This window comes from Aptenodytes patagonicus, chromosome 5 (genome assembly GCF_965638725.1).
Source record: "Aptenodytes patagonicus chromosome 5, bAptPat1.pri.cur, whole genome shotgun sequence".
Classification (NCBI taxonomy): domain Eukaryota; kingdom Metazoa; phylum Chordata; class Aves; order Sphenisciformes; family Spheniscidae; genus Aptenodytes; species Aptenodytes patagonicus.
This window is the reverse complement of record NC_134953.1, coordinates 20,602,329-20,620,056: the sequence shown is the minus strand read 5'-3', so window position 1 is coordinate 20,620,056 and position 17,728 is coordinate 20,602,329. Positions and strand designations below refer to the sequence as shown.

At 41.3% G+C, this 17,728-nt stretch overlaps 1 protein-coding gene across 2 annotated transcripts in view; it reads left to right on the top strand.

Annotated features, from left to right (window-relative positions):
• The window catches only part of SORCS1 (sortilin related VPS10 domain containing receptor 1), a 312,215-nt gene that overhangs the window by 233,599 nt on the left and 60,888 nt on the right, over positions 1 to 17,728 (top strand). For both annotated transcript variants that reach the window (XM_076338969.1, XM_076338970.1), the window contains exons 7-10: positions 1,143 to 1,261; positions 4,180 to 4,269; positions 9,335 to 9,514; positions 14,012 to 14,158. In XM_076338969.1, coding sequence (XP_076195084.1) covers positions 1,143 to 1,261; positions 4,180 to 4,269; positions 9,335 to 9,514; positions 14,012 to 14,158 — 536 coding nt within the window. The remainder of the gene's footprint in view (positions 1 to 1,142; positions 1,262 to 4,179; positions 4,270 to 9,334; positions 9,515 to 14,011; positions 14,159 to 17,728) is intronic.

Here is a 17,728-nt window from a genome sequence, read left to right as displayed (position 1 = left end):
AATTCGAGTTGTTTTTCTTCAGGTGATGGATTATGAGATGAGCACCCTGCAGTGCTTCAGAATAGGAGGTGAGGACATCCCATACAGTGACAGTGGATGAGATGGCTTTAGGGCATTTAGGCCATTTACTTTGAAACATATGACTGATTGAAACTGCTAAGGCATCTAGTTTCAAGAGAGTGTGGAATGATTGCCCAGGTCTGCCAGAGTGCATCTACCTACACTGTCAACAGAGAGGTAGGTAAAACCCCTGAACAGGAGGTGGTCTGAATTACTTTCCAAGGTGATCTGTATTACTCTGCAGTGTAAGTGCTGTAGAAAATACAGAGGTACGCCGTGGAAGGGGCTCTCAGTGGTGACACTATGGGGCAGGTGTCCTCTGAAGGTGTCCACATACTTGTGTATGCTCTGGACCTTGGCCACGTTCTAAATAAACTCAGCATGTGACCATGGAGAAGCTGTCATGCTCTACAGGAAATCCCACACCATGGGGATGACAGGGTAACTGTAAAGGCTCAGCACAGAGAGTATCTGTCCTGCAGCATAGACACAGCTCTTCAGACCCATAGTTACTTTCGGAGTTACAGGACTTGGGCTGTTTGTTGCCTCTGTAAAGGGTCCTTCACAGCTCTGTTGCTTCCTCACTCAGTTCCATGCTTTAAGCTTAAGCCTGGGTAGCATCCAAGTAAACTCAGCAGGGCAGGTAACAGTGCTGAATGATATGCCCTTGACTAGGTTTCTGTCAGACCTGAGCCACAAGCATTACATTGTGCCACCTTCAAATGCTGCCTCTGGTCTACTTCCAGCATGGAACCACAAGAGTGGCATGGAATAATTAGATCAGCTATCCTGGGCTCGCTCTTGGTATAAAGGAGCAATATATAGCTCTGACGTAGGGTGGAATGAAAGAAATAATGGGAGGCTGAGGCAGGTGAAGCAGAAAGGAACTTAGAAGAAAGTAATCAAGGGTGGATTTATGAGGGGTGTAAGAGAAAGTGTTGTGTTGCATTGCATGGATGGTGTCACTTCATGTCACGTGAGGCTGGGAAGCAGAAACACTGCCTCAGCAAATAGGTTTGTGACAGTAGGAAGAATCTGTGCTCAGGATCTCAAGTGTCTTGGTTTTGTTCTTTTCCTTTCAGATGCCCAATACATCACCTGCAAGATGCAGAACTGCAGTGAAGCCACACGCAGCAAACCCTTTCCAGGCTATATTGACCATAACTCCCTGATCGTCCAGGACGATTATGTCTTTGTTCAGGTGCAGAACACCCTCTTCTCTTATTTATTCTATTATTTTATATTCTATTATTTTATATTCTGTTATCTTCTCTTCCCTTCCTTTGCATGTGTGTGCATGTCTGCTAGCCCCCAACTAATCAGACAGCACTAGATCAGTATAATAAAGGCACTGCATGGATTGTAGCAGTTTATTACAATACTAATAGTGTTCCTTTTACCTCTAGTATCTTTTCACTGTAGGGTCATAGAGTTCTGGCCTGGAGCATCCACCATATGTACTGGAGTGCTCTCTGCCACTCCCTGCAGCCTCATCAGCACTCTAGGATTAGTGCTGTAACCCCCCAGCTTGAAGTGATGTGTCAGTCATCTGCTATCACAAGGGAGTAGACCAAAGCTTTTTTGAGCATGAGAGGGAAATAGAAAAGGAGGGAGGGAGTCAGGGGAAGAACCAAAGAAGGAATAATCAGGCTTTATTGTTATGCCTCAGTTGCGATTATAGTGAAAAGCTGAAGATGAGATGTACTCAGCCAAGCTGTGTTCCAGGTGAGAGATGGTGAATAGATCTGAACTACTATGGGTTTCATTAGCCTGCTGCCAGTGTCCATTTAATAACAGCTGAAGAGGACAAAAAATAACAACAGAATTCCACGGGACATGGAGGTGAACTGGAAATCATTAGGACTAAACTGGTCTTCCAGACAGTTTATATTCTGCCATGCTTGGGGGTGGAGGGTAGAGAGAGGACTGATATTTTAAATTGGGTGAGTTGATTGTTAATTACCTTCAGTTAATGAACTCAGTCATAAAGACCATTTTAAATCATCCACAAATAAATCTGGGACCTACGTTCCATAATAGCTTTTGTGCCCAGTGTGTCTGAGGCATAAATGTTCATATGGCAAGGAAAACAGGGGCATGCGTCACTGTTCAGGCATGCTCTCTAATTTCAAAACGACTGTGTGTTTGTGGCTCAAGTGACACAGGAGCTGGGGAATTTCTCTTCATACGTGACTTGATTCATTACTTCATCACTGGTGCCTTGGTTTTGTGCTCTTCAAGATTGTTAATCTTCTCTGTTCTGACCTGATGTTATTGCACACTGTAGAGAAGCCAACCCCTTTGCCCCATCTGAAGCCAATGCTGGGGAGATTGTCTACCTTTCTGAATAGCCCTTGTATTTTGATGCATTTCTCTTTCTGTCTATAAACTGTTGTATAGTGTTCCCAGTGCTGTCAAATTTCGGCTTTGTTACACCTCCGTGCTAGCTGCATGGTGTAACGAGGAGCATGTGAGGAGAGGCAGTCTCTTACGATGTTCCCCTTAATGCCCAATGGGACTTTGCACAACTTTATATATTCATGTTTGTAATGCAGTTTGGGAAGGTATCATGGAATATTTGGATTTGGAAAGCTCCTATTTTAATCCTTAAACTTCTTAAGATTCTTAAACAGAAATAAATATAACAGGTCAAAGTGATAGTACTTGCCAATCATTAATAATTGACATTTATAGATATGAAATAATAATATTGTAATCCCTGGAAACAACCTCTGCTTTGTTCCTAGTAGTCAGTGAATTCACTGTTGGCTGGCAATTTAAAATGAGATTCTTCAAGTGTTTACATATATATGTATGGATGTGTCTGGCTTGTAAAGAACAGCTAAGTATCACGCTGTGGCTGATGCTAGACCCTGCCTTATCCCAGACACTGTTCTTCAGAGGATGAATACCCCTACACCAGACAGTAAAGGCTTGGAAGAATAGGTGAACACCCTGAGCACCCTCCCCTAGCCTTCCCTACCTTCCTTGATCTCCATCTAGCTTTTCTGCAACTAAGGCATTTGGAATAAGAATTAGTAGGCTTGAAAACATGAGGATAAAGGAATGTGGGTTTATTTCTCCCACTACACTGTGTTTTCTTTACAAACTCACACTTTCTCATAAACAATGCTTCTGGCCTTCTTTCCCCTAACTTTTGCTTAATTCCATTAAAAAAATAGTTGAAGAGCTTTAGCATAAGAAATAGTTCTTATTTTACTTAATCTGGTATGAACTTAGCCTCTGTGTATCTTGCATTTTAAACTACTGCAGTGCATTCTAAAACACTTACTACTAAAGAAAAATCTTGATAAGTCCAGATATCAGGCAACTAAAGCAAAGTTCTGCACGGAGGATCCCGTGGAATATTTGTTCCTCAGTATCTTTCATCCAAGGATTTCAAAGTACTTTACAAACATTGATTATGCTTCAGCAGCACTGGAAGCCAGATAACATTGACAGCTTTTTTTATTTCTATTTTTTACCCCTTTAATAGGTGGTAGGAAATGAAACCTCACATTGCTTTAACCTAGCCTTTTCAAGGTATTGCCATCAGTATTTAGGCACTTAAATAAATGGCCAGATTCACAGAAACACAAAATCAGCTCATCTTCTTCTGCCTTCAGGAGTTGTGAATGCTTAGCTGATCTGGTAGCAGATACATGTGATGGCTTGTACAGGGCCACACAGGAACCAAAGCTGGAGGCAGAAGTAGAAATCAAACATCAGGTCTGCCAATCTGCTGACCTAACCAATAGCCTACACGGCAGCTCTGCAGATAGCAAAGAACAGACTGTTTTGTGGTAAGTCAGAGGAGAGCTGTGGTATCAGCAGGTGACATAATGGCCCAAGTGAAGCCAGGACTTCACTTTCCCCAGACTTTCACCTGAAATTCTGGCCTTTGTCTCTCTTTGCAGAAAATGGGATTCCTCTTGCTCTCTCTTTCAGCCACTGTCAGTTGGATCAATGTTTATTCATCAACTGTAAAAGTGCTGCAGTTTTAAGCCATTGCCACCAACACTGTGGTGTCTCCCTTTACAGCTTTTGCTTGATATTTTCCCTATTAATAAAAAAATATTTAAAAAAATCCTGATGATAACTTTCCTGCTTCTCTTATAGTTGACATCAGCAGGAAGACCGCATTATTACGTTTCTTATAGGAGGAATGCATTTGCACAGATGAAGCTGCCAAAGTACTCCTTGCCCAAGGTAGGTGCTGTTGCTGGAATGCCCGTATGAACATACAGGTATTTTGATTGTACAGAAATTCTTGAATCCAACACAAGGAACTGCAAGATGACGTGCAATGGGTGAAAACATCATTCTTCTTTAATAGAACATTTGCAAGCAAGAAAGGACTGAAAACAAAGTCAGCACTTTGGCTAGTCAAGGACAGCAGCATGAAATGTAGGCAGATACCACAGCCCATGTCAATTACCATTTCTTTATAGTTAGTTAATTAAGTTTTGGAGGGGACACTCTTTTCTTTTTTTTTCTTTTTTTTTGTCTTAAAATTCCCTTCTCCTGTCTCTATCCTGTGTGGGTCGCTTTTTGTGCTTTGCCTCATTAGCAGATTTTAATGGGAACCAAGCAAAGAGATGTCTTTGTGTGTTTGCTCCATATCTTCCCTAATTAAGAACAATGGTGAATTAGCATTGGAGCTTGAAAGGCTATTGCTGCCTTCTGAAGCTGAAATTTTAAAAGACCTATATAAAATGTTAGCTCTGTTTTGAAGAAATCACCATTTTGCAGCTGGGCTCCTAACAGCTTCTTAACAAAGACAGAGGATTTTTTTTTTTTTGAGGCCTTTTCATTCTTGATATAGTCTGGCTTAAATGAAATTTAAGCTCAAAGGTAGCAAATGATCTTGTGGATTCTATGTGAGGTCTAACATCTGGAGACAAATGCATTCCCAGAAATTAAGCAAGGATTGTCAAAAGCAAAAACAGAAAGTGCAAGGTCAGCCTGTTCCTAGAAGTTGAAAGTACACCAGATTTTGTAGGTAGAAATATTCAAAGACTAATATCACAGCTGGCTGTCTTTGATTCTTCTACCCAACTGACCTGTTTATAGTGGATTGACTGGGTGACCTTCCTCATATAGCCAGACTGCAGCTCAAACCCGGGCCTTCAATGCCATACCTTACCTCCTCTGCTGTTGTACCCTTTGCTCCTGTTTACATCACCTGAAAACCCAAGCTTACAGGACATTGAGGACCCTACCAGAAGCCATGATATCTTCTTGGCTCTGACACAGGAGACCTGTGGTCTGTCCCAAAATCTTCAGTCACATTTAAAGATAGGTTGGTTTGAAACTTCCTGTCTAAGCAGGAAGGAATTACTCTGTCAATTCAGATCAAATTTAAACAGGTGTTATTTGAAGCAGCCCTTAGCAAAGGAGTTGCATTTTTAGCATGGTTATTGTAACACCCAGATCAAAATCGTCATTTACAGCTGATTCAGACCATCTGTAGAGAGACTGCTTGCTTTGAACCGGTTGTGTCCTTTAGCCCACACTTATTTTTCCAACTTTCCACCTTCTCAAAGAGATCTCTAGAAAGCCAGGGAAAATGCACTACAATTAAATTGCAATGTGTTCTCAGAGAATAGGAATTGGAGCAATACATTCATGTTATGTGACCCAAAGAAAAAGGCAGATATTTAAGGAAATAAGATGCTTTGTCACAATCTCAGAATATCTTCAAAGACTGAAGAGCTACATTTGGCTTGGAAGGAGCTACAGTGGAGCTGTGGCTGTCTAGGAGGCTGCTATCAAAGCAGGATAGCTGCTTTTATTAAAAATGCACAAAGCGTTATACTATTCAAGGAATTGAAACAAACGGCTTCTTTTATGCCCAAATTCTCTTTTATCTCCTTCAGCTAAGAAAGTGGGGCCAAATATGGTAAACAGTACTAAGTGACTTCTGGAACTGAAGACGGAAATATCAAGCTTTTTGTGTCTGCATGTCACCCTTCCTAAACTGGAGGGGTGTGACGGCAGGCAGCTTTGGTAGGTGATACTGCTGCTCAGGCAGGATGGCCTATAGCAAATCAAAACTAAAATATTCTTCTTGTTGGCATTGATAGACTGGTAGCCAGTTTGATTAAAAGCCTAAATGAACTTGAAACTCTCTCCCATACAAGAAGATGTCTGCACACGTGCATACAGGCTGTGTCAACCTTGTAAATGGTCTTTATTGAGACCTGTTAATTTCTGCAGTGATCTATGGGTTGGTACTGCCTATTCTGTACCACAGCACCACAATGTGGGCTCTGTCACAGACTCTGTAATGTCACTCATGATAATCACCTTACATGTACTCACAGGGTACATTCACTCCATTTTAGACCAATGCACTGGGCAGACATCTGTGAATACTGAAGCAAGCCAAGCAATTTCTCTTTTAAAAAGACCTGTCCTTAACTGGTGCTGGGCTGAATGCTGATAGGATGGGGGTGTGTGGTACCTCTATTTTAAATTCATCACCTTCTTTCAACCTCAGGATGCACATCCTGATGGAAGAAGCAATAACCACAAAAAATCCTTAAATACAGACCTTAAAAAGAGCTGACAGTTCCAGTAATTGACAGGACAAAACAGGCATTACACATCCCTGCTATTTAACTTGCCAGGAAGAAAAGTTCCCTGACCAAGTGCAAAAAGGGCAATTGAAGCACATTTAGTAATTCAGAAAGCCTTGGCCTTTAGTCATTTGAGTGGACACCTGATTAAACCATGCACAGCACCGTGCTCGCTCTTTTGTCTTTGGAAAGGCAAGAGGGACAGATGTAGAACTGCATATTAATGTACTTCCACTATGTGCTAGAACACAGAGAGGAAAGCTCAGGCTCTCAGTAGGCAGATGCATGGGGAGCCCCTGAAAATGACAATGACTGTTTGAGGAAGGTGCCTTGCTTCACTTTCCTGTCCTTTTCCCTTTTTGTAGGGAGGTGAAAAGAACATCTGTTGTAGTAGTGGAAGATGCAGTGAAGCTCTTGCTCCATATCAAGATGAAGGCTGTCTTTTTGTATTATTCCTCCACCTAAAAAAGCAACCCCCACCCTGAAAAAAAAAAAATAGAAGTGAATATGATACGCTGATTAATTCTAATTTTCCCAGTATGGAAACCAAAAAATTCCTGATGTTGGTCAAAGACCTGTTTGATGCCCATATACTGATCCCCTTCTATCAAAGCTTTGCATTGTTACTGCATCTATTGGACAAGGCCATGTTAAGAGGAAAAGTTAACTGATCCCCAAAGGCAAACGGTTGGAACACTATCTTTTTTGACTTTCTGCACTATGTTTATTATGCCAATTCTGTCTCAGTCTCTGCTTCTCCAGGCTTAAATTCCTTCAGCCTTACTGGGATCTCCTTTAGACTTGCACCTTACAGCATGATCTGATCAAAACTCAGGAAGCATCTAGTGAATAAATTATTTGCTTCTTAAGCATTCATGAAATTGCCTTTAGTTTTCTCTGGTGTTGATCAAAATATCTTTTTACCTTTCTCCCCTAGTTATTACAAAACTATTGATTAAAATGGTAAGTTAATGAAACTGTACATTCACCACATAAAACAAGTTTTACTTATAATATCTGTCTGTGTTTAAATAGAGAGGTCTGCCTGTGTGTATATGCACATATGCAAAAGTTTAAACTTGAGATTAGAGATGTGCTAGCCAATGCTGCCTGAAGCACATTGGGAACACCTACTCATGTAGATCTACCAGCAGATTGATTAGCATGACAGTCTGAAATAAGGACCCTCTGACAAACAGCTACGGTAGTAACTTCTACTAGCACAGCTGGAGCTAAGAGAGGATATCTATTCACAACCACAATTAGTAGAAGGCAGTGGGACTTACGTTGCCTTTCCTATTGCCTCAGGATTTAAGCCAATCTGTTCCTCCACAAAACCAGCCTCTGGGATACGTTTTTCTCCAGCGCAAAGAAGCAAGTAAATCAAATGAATATTCATCCACTCCATACTTGGATCTGGATAAACAAACAACAGTTCTGAATCTTAACTTCATGGTGAAACTATTTTCAAATTTATAGATCAGATTTCTTCATTATATTATTTTTCATCTTTATATTACAAGGCTCCATCTGGAAGTATTAATTCCCCCTACAAAACCATGAGAAAGTGAATTGTCAAAGACTATTATTAACAGAAGGAAGAAGTAGCATCAGCTTCCAAAGAGTATATTTTCTGATAAAGTTCCCAGCTTTGCATATAGAAAGCCCTGGCTGAGATTCATGGAAGCAGAATAACTTTGGGATATCTGCCCAAAACAGACAGAACAGCTGAATCTTCTGGGAATCACCTGGTGCTAAGAAATCTGCATTTCTTTTCCTACCTCCACAGATTTTTATGGCACCAAAGAACTCAGGGTGCCTGTGCTGGGCAGATAGAGCCTGGGAATTTCATTAGAAAAATCTCTCTCTTGGTGGCTCTTTCCACTGGGTAATAATTTCTCCAGGCATTGAAAGAGGGAATAATGTTTAATAGTTTCTGTTTTTTCTGTAATTATGCAATCTTTTCATTGCTTCCTGCCTGCTGTAACACACAGAACAGAGTAAAACAAAACCTCACTCATAACACTAGTGATCTAGCTACAATTCTGCTCTTTACATCTAGTGAGGATTAGGATCGTCTTTCTGTTATATGTCTTGGGGGGGTGTTTAGCACAGGGTTTTGGCTTCTAGTTGACACTGCCATTAGAAATAATAAATAACAGCAGCACTGGCTGCAGACATTAACCCATTAGATCCTCCTTGTATCAGTTCCCAAGCATACTTGATTTCTGAATGCTAAGCAAGAAGCAGATGTTTCACATGCTGCTTTTTTCTTCTTTTTTAACAAAAAGCAATATTTTTAATATCTGAGATTCCACAATCACAAGTGGAATCACTCAGGTGCCAAAAAACCCCACAACAAATAAACAATCCCCTCTCCCCCCCAAACAAAGTACACATTAAAATTAAAGTGTTGGGGGGGGGGGGGGGAAGTGCTGCTGTATAACACTGTACTGCCAATGTAAATGTTCAATTAACACCTCATCAGTTAATTACTGCTTTGAAAATTGGCAGAAGAGAGCTGGTGTAAAATATTCGTGGATGGAATTATCCGCTTACAGGAGTGTTGTCTACAGTTTCCGATTAAACTCCAGCCTAAATATATCCCTTGCTCCTCCACAATTACTTTGGTGCCCTTGGAAATGACAGAGCAGAGCTCCCTCTAGTAACCTTCCTCTCTTTTCTTTCCCCAGGATATGCATGTTATCAGCACAGATGAGAATCAGGTGTTTGCAGCTGTACAAGAGTGGAACCAGAACGACACGTACAATCTGTATATCTCCGACACCCGAGGGGTGTACTTCACCCTGGCCTTGGAAAATGTCAAAAGTAGTCAAGGGCTGGAGGGGAATGTGATGATTGACCTCTATGAGGTATGTCATGACTACAAACATCTCATTCCTATCTCAGGAGCTCACATGATGCCAGTACCGTTTCCTTCTTGCACATCAGTCTCGTTATATGCATGTGAACAGCAGAGGCAAAAAGTGACTGAACACATAGTTTTACCCTGCTTTTACTTAAGGGCCTCAGTGCAATCAGCTGAGTTTCAAGGCCAGGTTTTACACAGGTGTTGAATTTAGGCCCAGCCTAATATTATGAACAGATTCACTGCTGTACTCTCTTGTAGGTTCTCAAGTGAGGAAGAGCTCATGGCTCTTTCATGCATAGGAAGATACGCATCGGAAGATGTAGTAGAATAGTTCATTCAGTCCCTACAAGGAACTCTTTAAGGTTCTCAGCCAAAATCCTTCTGACCCACATTGGTCCTACCTACGGCTCTGAAAGCTCCCAACACTCTGAATAGCATCATTCTCCAATTTTTGTTGCATTTCTGACAGCCTAATCTCTTGTTTTAGAAGTAAGGAGAGACAGCAGTTTTCAGCTATCTTTGTCACCTTCCTCAGCTTGGACTTTTCTGGGAACTGAAGTGATTTTATATACACCCTCTTGGGCTATCCCATGAGTATGGAAACTCTCCTCATCTTGCTGTCCATTTTATCCCTGAGCCTTTTCCTGACAAGTACATTCTGCCTAAGCTCACCTGTAAGAAGGCCAATTTACATTGTCTTCTATGACAACTGATCTGAAGAATAGGACTTTTAATGTGCCCTTAAAATTCTCTTGCTCTGCTGCCTGTTTTACTTCTGGAGACAGCACTCAGCTAAGTAGAAATTCAGTCCTCAGCTGCTGCTTTGTGGGTCAGCTTCTCTTTTCAGGTCTCCTCCAGGGGATTTTCTGGCCATTCAGAATAAAGGCCATGAACTAGATCCGAGTTCCTTTGAAAATGAAGATGCTTCCTCTATTTCCCCATCACTGTCTGAATATTAGCTCTGCTGTATAGTTTGCCTTCAGCTGCCCTTTACTTGGAAACCACCTTGAATTGTCCAAACAGAGAGCCCAAGTATTGTACATAAATGCAGACGAGCTGTAGAAGGATGGACGCCGGCATTTCAGTAATTTGGAGATTTTTACTGTTAATCTCTGCAACGCTGGCAGCCCATGGAAAGACTGTTGCCTCTTATTACTGTCAGCTTGAGAAGCAGTTTCACTGCATTATGTAAAGGTGTCCTATGTCCCAGGGGGAAAGAAAGGCCTTTGTTTTGTTTTATTAAGCTGACACCACACAGTAACCTGGATTGAAATTGATGGAATCAGAATTGATAGCATCATATCTGCTGATTATCTAGATAGAAAGAATATTGGCTGACGCTGAACCTGGCACAAACCTTCCTTTCAATTTGATGTTCTAGCTGGAAGGGAACAGAAAGCCATCCAGTGTGATTCTCCCAGTAGGGTTGTTGCAAATGATGAATGCTCTAGGGATAAATGGAGATGAAGGCGAGAGAAGAAAAAAATCCATAGATAAATTAAAAGGAAGTGGAGAGATTGCAAAATGAGTCCTTCTGTGGTGACAGTGGTATATCTGTGGTGACAGTGGTATCTTATATTATTATATATATAAGCAAGATTATTTGAGAAGATGCCAGAGAAAGACCTGTTAAATGTACATGTGTCTGTATGCGTGTTTATCAGGTGTTAGAAGTAAGTTCATCTGGTTGCATTGTAGTGAATGTGTTTGTGTGTGTAGATTCCTAAACTGATTCTACATCAAGGATAAATCTGCTCAATGCTGCTCAACGGGGAATTGCATTGGGCATCAAGAAAGAATAAGTTCTTTCATGGCGCCTCACCGTGTTCTCCCTTCTCTTCTCTTGTAAGTCATCAGGAGCCTTTCACTCGGAGGTTGTTATTTCAGTGTGTGGGCTTTTCTGCTGCTGGACCTTGTAGAGGATGAGGAGACCACTCCTAGAGGGACACTGTTACCCTTTCTGCATGTTGGACAGAGCAGGACGTGAGCATAGCTCTTCTCTCCACCACCTTCCAGTGCCACTTCATCAGTAGCACACTGGACTCAGCATTCAGTGGGTCTGCAGTCACAAAGGGGCTGTCCTAGAGACCATCTCCTAGAGCAAGGGAAGAGCAAGAATCACTGGCCGTTGGGTCTGAGTGCCCTTTCTAGCTCCTGCACCTCTCCAATGATGTGGTGTGGCTCTGATTGGCACTGTAGTGGGACTGTCCGCAGAAAGACAATCCCGCCTGTGGGAATCCATGCCTGAAGTGATAACAGACTGTGAGGACATGTGTCTATAGCTATGGTATATATGACTATCACTCTGGGACTTATTTTTTTTAGCAGTACGCATCTTGGATGGGAAGTATATGTTTGATGTATGAAGTTGGTGATGGGGAGTGAAGAATGTGTTTTGAGTTGTGTGTTCGAGTGTCTTGTATGAATCTTTCACTAACACTGTAGACACCATTTGTATCTGCCCACAATGTATTCGGGGCAGTGAGGATTGTCTACAAAGCCTGTGTGGGAGCTGATGGAGTGCTTTTCTCTCTGACCACTGGTGGTCATGCACTTACTCGCATGAGTCTTTCTCTCTTATGAGTCAGCAGGGATGAACAGATCATTGTGTGTGTCATGGTTGTGTATATGCAATAGGTGTATCTTTTCCTCCTGAGAGCACACAGACATGTATAGTGTGTGCAGTCTTTTTTTAAGATAAAGCTGTCCAAGACTGACAGTATAACTTACACTTTGCTTTCTCTGGAAAGGATTCTGTGTCCCAGCCCATGACTAGAATCATAAAAAGAAAAATTCACAGGATTTCAGAACACTATCACCTGATATACAAAATGCTCTTTAATCATTTATGGCCAGCATTTCACAGGGACTATATAATACAACTATTTCAAGACAACAACAAAGAAAAGTACAAACAGAGCTATAGGCTCTGGCCTCTGGTAGTAAAGGCTATGTTATTTTTCCAGCTCTGTCTATTCATGCAGTATCACTGGGAGACAGAGTACCCTTGTCTTATCAGGGTGCCTTTCTACTACAACAAAGAAATCCTGAATACTTAGTTGGGTGGTACGAAACAAACCAGCTAGGACATTGAAAAGATTACCTTTTTATGCTTATATCAACAATAAGTTATTTAACTACTTAATTTAAAAACTATTGCCCATTATAGCAAGTCACATCTAAGTATTTACGTAACTTCAAATGAAATTCAGTGTTATTGTTCAAGGAGCAAAGTGCCATTCAGAATGACTAAGTACACCAATGTACTGTACCAATGCACTTTACACTAGTAGTCCCACAGCATATGACTAAAAGTGCAGTAAGGTCCTACTCACTGGGAGCTCTAGCATCCAAATCCAGCCACATAATTAAATCAGTTGAGCTGGAACAAACTCTGAATCTGCTGTGTAACCATTTGCCACGTGGTGCCATTTAAGTAATAATCTCTATGAATAAAAAGTCGTGACGAATGATTCTGTGTACTGGTTCTGCATCATAAGAAGAGATGGGGTGGATGACTGAACAGACTTGCTAGAAACCAAGAAGTTTCTCACTTTCCCCCTCCTTCTCCCGATTTTGCTTCCCTTTTTATTGCAGCACTCAGATTGCAGAATGACAGCCTAACAAATTCATTCTCAAGCTGCAGCAGCTATTGGGCTATTGATTTTCAGTGTGCTGAGAAGATGGGAACATTCTGCAGTGTGAGTTGTGGTTTAAGGTTGACTTTTTTCTCCCCACTAAGACACTTTTGGGCTTTGTTCCAACATGAGTCTGTTTGTTAGTATCACATCTTTACAAAATCCTCCTACAGATCTATGGAGTAAAGCTGTTAGATAAAACACCAGAAAAAATAAAAGGATGAGAATCTCATTGTTGCTCTGTAACTACCATTCTGGGTGGCCTTGCTTGAGTCACCAGTGCTTTGGTTTCCTCAAAATACAAAACCGTAATAAAAATACCTCTGTGCACCAAGTTATCCTGTTGAAACACTGATAATTATGAAACACATTGGGATCCTTAGATGAAATGTCTTAAGCAGGCTGTATGAGAATAGAAGCACTGAACTGCAAGTTTATGTGTGTGTTGCCATTTTCTTTGCAAGTCCAAAATTGCTGCTGTTTCCTGCTACTGCAGTGCAAGAGACAAATAATTGTCCTGTACATATTCCATCTTTCAGGGGGAAGGATGCCTACACAGTTGAGAGATTGTCACTTTACAGTTAATGCTACTGACATCTTACCATCAATAGCACGTTCCCGTGCTGATTCTGAAATATAAGCTTTCTTTTCCATTTGTCACCTTTCCAACTGTGATGGTCTTATCTTGTCCCCAGCACCTCAATTTGCCTTCCTTTGATGCTCCTTGGCAATTCTTGCCCGGACATCTACCACACTGACGCAGCCACCAGATCCCTGTTGGGTTTGACAGGGCAAGAGAGACACATGCACAGAACCTGCACCGGCTTGATCTATTTTTCAGCCATGTCAATTTTTCCTAGGTAGCAGGGATAAAGGGAATGTTCCTGGCTAACAAGAAGATTGACAACCAAGTGAAAACTTTCATCACCTACAATAAAGGGAGAGACTGGAGTTTGTTGCAGGCTCCGGACACTGATCTGAGAGGAAACCCCATTCACTGTCTCCTAGTAAGTACCTGGGGGGGAACTTGGGGGGTGGTAACATCCCAGAACAATCTTTTTCTACCAGGTAACACAAGAAGGAGAGGGCAGCTCCTCTCTCCATGAGGTGTATCTCATGGGGGGAATACTGCATATTAAAAGTGCAGTACATCAGGCTTGGGCTGCCAGGTGGTATTGCAAGAGCTGGCATTGTAATTTAGCTTAACTTAATTTAATTTCTGGAATCGTAGCATCGTAGATCAGCTTCCTTCTGCACAACTGATGGTCTCCTCTTAAACAGCAGGTGAAGCTGGACACCGTTCTGCGCAGTTGATTCTCTGGACACTAGATGGGAGGAGTGAGCTATTGTAGCTCAGGAACTGTCAGGGACCTAATAACTTGAGACAGGCTCAAAGGAAAGGAGAGCTCTGATACCTTTCAGGCCACTCTGTTGGCAGTATTAATAATTATCATTTTCTCTTTGAGCTCAGAAGTGAGAATCGACACATTCATCCAAATATATATATAACTATGTGTTGGGGGTATATTGTATCTGTCTCTGTACTTGTTGATATAGATCAACATACAGATAAGTCTTTAATCATCATTATATGCAAATGGTTTCCAAGAGTGAAAGTGAAATATAAGCAGTGTGAATAGAATTAGAGATCTCTGCCAAATTAGAAAGCTTAGACTGATCTTGACATGTTTTTCATCCGATATAATCTATACACAGTAGTGGGATAATACTTGGAACCCCAGGCTTTAGGACTCTCAATAGCTTTTATATTACACAAATTCTAACATGGTTTCCAGACAGAATCATCATACTTACACGGCTCTTCCTCCTGCTGTCCTGTACCTGCACGTTATTTTCCATCTGAAAAAAAAAGGTGATTTTGAGGCTGTGAGTTTGTTAGAATCTGAATCAGCGTTACATTTTGTGCATTGCGGTATGTAGCTGAATACTACACTAATCTCTTAACCGAACCCCATGCGTTATTGCAAGAGCAAAGAGTAAATAACTTGGTATTTGAAGCTGTTCAAATAATTGATTTTTTGATTGAACCAAAATGCAAGCCTTTCATTTTCTCTCCAGTTTGGAAAAAATAAATAAGGAGGACTGGGGGTCAAACAGAAGAGTTATTTCAGAGCATGACTAAATTTGTTTGGGTTTGTTTTCTTCTTCCAAGTCTTTAAAAATTGTAACTAAGGGCATTTTTAAATTAAATCTTTCTAGAAGATGAAAACCAAAAAGATGACATTCAGAAAACTTTGCAGACATAAAGCAAATGAATTTTTTCGAAGGTGCTATGTGTAGAAGTCTTTGCGTTTCAAATAGATTGTAATCTAGTTTTAACTCAAGTGAACATATTTGACAAAAAAACACACCTTGACTTTTTCAAATTATGACTGATTTTAACCCAAGATTTTTATTATATGATATGATAGTGTAATATTTTGGGGGGCTGGCAAGGCAGAAAAAATAAAAACTATGCAGACAAGTGAAATAATTAAAGTAAGCTCTATTCTTTTCCCATAAATTTGAAGTTTGATTTCTGAGAAAACATCTTTCTTGGTATTGTTGCATACTGAACAAGGGAGATCTGACTTGCCATTGTGGTTGTAAATGAGCCAGAGGTACTGCTCTGCAGGGTCCTTATCGAATGGTCGTTTGCAGGAACTATGTATTTTATATACAAGGGTATGCTGCCACTGTAGTTATCCACTATATAGTGGAACCAACCAGGACTGGATGGTCCTTATGGAGGGGGGATTATAGCTCCCTTAAGCCTTCCCATCCATACTGTATCTGCTACTATACTCATGGGCACCTGAGAACACAATTAATTTCATTTAAAATTAGACCAGATATGCCTGGACAAGCTGGAATTCCCTTGAAGGTGTTAAACTTGAACAAGTCAGGCAAGGGGTCATGAGCAGGAGCAGAAGTGAGGGCACTTGTAGGGACACAGTAAGAACTGACCCAGAGAAGCTCTTGGCATTTACATCCTTGTAGCTCCAGTGTGCACAAACCACTATTTAAACACTGGTTCATTTTTATTTTGCTCTTTATGCAACCATGTAGTTGCTCTGAGAATTGCTTCCACCTGTGCAAGCTCGATGTAGGCTTGTCATCCTGTTTTCACTGAAAAGCAACCACTTCCTAAATGCTCTGTGACTTGGGCTGGAGTAGGCATCTCAGGTCCATGGGCATCTGTAGAAATCGATCCATGATTTCAGGGTGGTAAGGGACAAATCCTTAATGGACTTGAACCATGTAGCTCAGTCTTTGCCCTTCCAGAAGAATGTGAAGGAACTTAGTCAGCCCTTCCCTGTGATAAGGCCAGAGGAATGTTTAGTCATGTTTATTTTTCCTCTTCCCTTAACATGAGGTAAAACAGGCAAGAAGCCTCTTTCATTGCTTGAGCCTGTCTGCCTCCTTCATGCTTAGGTTGTCACAAGCTGGTGGAATGGTAGCAGAGCAGGGATCATCAGCTGAACATACAGGGTCTCAGGTGGTTGACTTGCAAATTTGCAAGAAAGCAAATATATGAAATTTGAACTAAACTGACTTGTTAGGTCTTTTACAGGAACAGGCAGTCTGCCTGCAAAAGAAAGGGAGGTACAGAAAATGCATCAAAACCACAAAGTAAAATAACAATCCTACAAGAGAGAGCCAAGCTATTTAAAAATCTGATTTGAGCTTCACAGTTAATGATGGGGGAAGATGAAGGCAGAATATGGAATGCAAGAATTCAAGAAAAGATAGAGAAAAGACCACAGAAGTTGGGAGTGGTAGGGGAAATTTTCAAAGCAAAACCACTGGAAGTGTTGTACGTTCCTGGAAATAAGTCAGGGATCCATAATGGCATTCTGCTTCAGGAAAAGCGTGGAGAAAAGGAATTGTCCCCTGCTCTGAGGCAGTTCTGTTCTTTGTCAATGTGACATAGCTGTAGTATTTAAACAGTTCACAAACTCCACTCACCTCTTTAGCCACACTCTCTCTACCCCTGCATCACCAGGACTTTTACCTCCTTACGCCAGTTGCTCCTTTTCCCTCTACGTATTGCTGTTCTTGGCATGATCCTGCTTCTCCTTATGGCATAGCTAAGTGAATTCTTAATAGTCCATTGTACATCTAGCTCAGCTGCCATCCTTACTCCACGGCAGATACTCATGCTTTCACACTGCTGGTTTTCAGCATAATTGCCTCTAGCAATAGCTTGGGACACAGCAATGACGTATGTTCCATCTTGTTGGCAGAATGGGATCTGCCCTTCCCCAGAGTGACAGGACGGTCCCTAGCCTGTGAGCGCAGTGTTGTGTCCTCTGTGCATCTGGTCTTTAAACCTAAACTAGGGAGTGTTAATGCAGAAATAAGTACATAGCAGCTAAGTTGGCAGCTAAGGAGGTTAAGAAGGAATCTGGTTGAAACACAAGGCAAGCCAGACGGAACCATCCCTCTGCTGACAGTATGCTCGAGGTGTTTTTTTCAAAGCAACTCAAAGAATTTCTTTGCATTTTTTGTGAGATGGCTCTGAATAATGAGGATGGAGGAAAGCAGTGGAATTACATCTAATCCCAAGGTTTTAT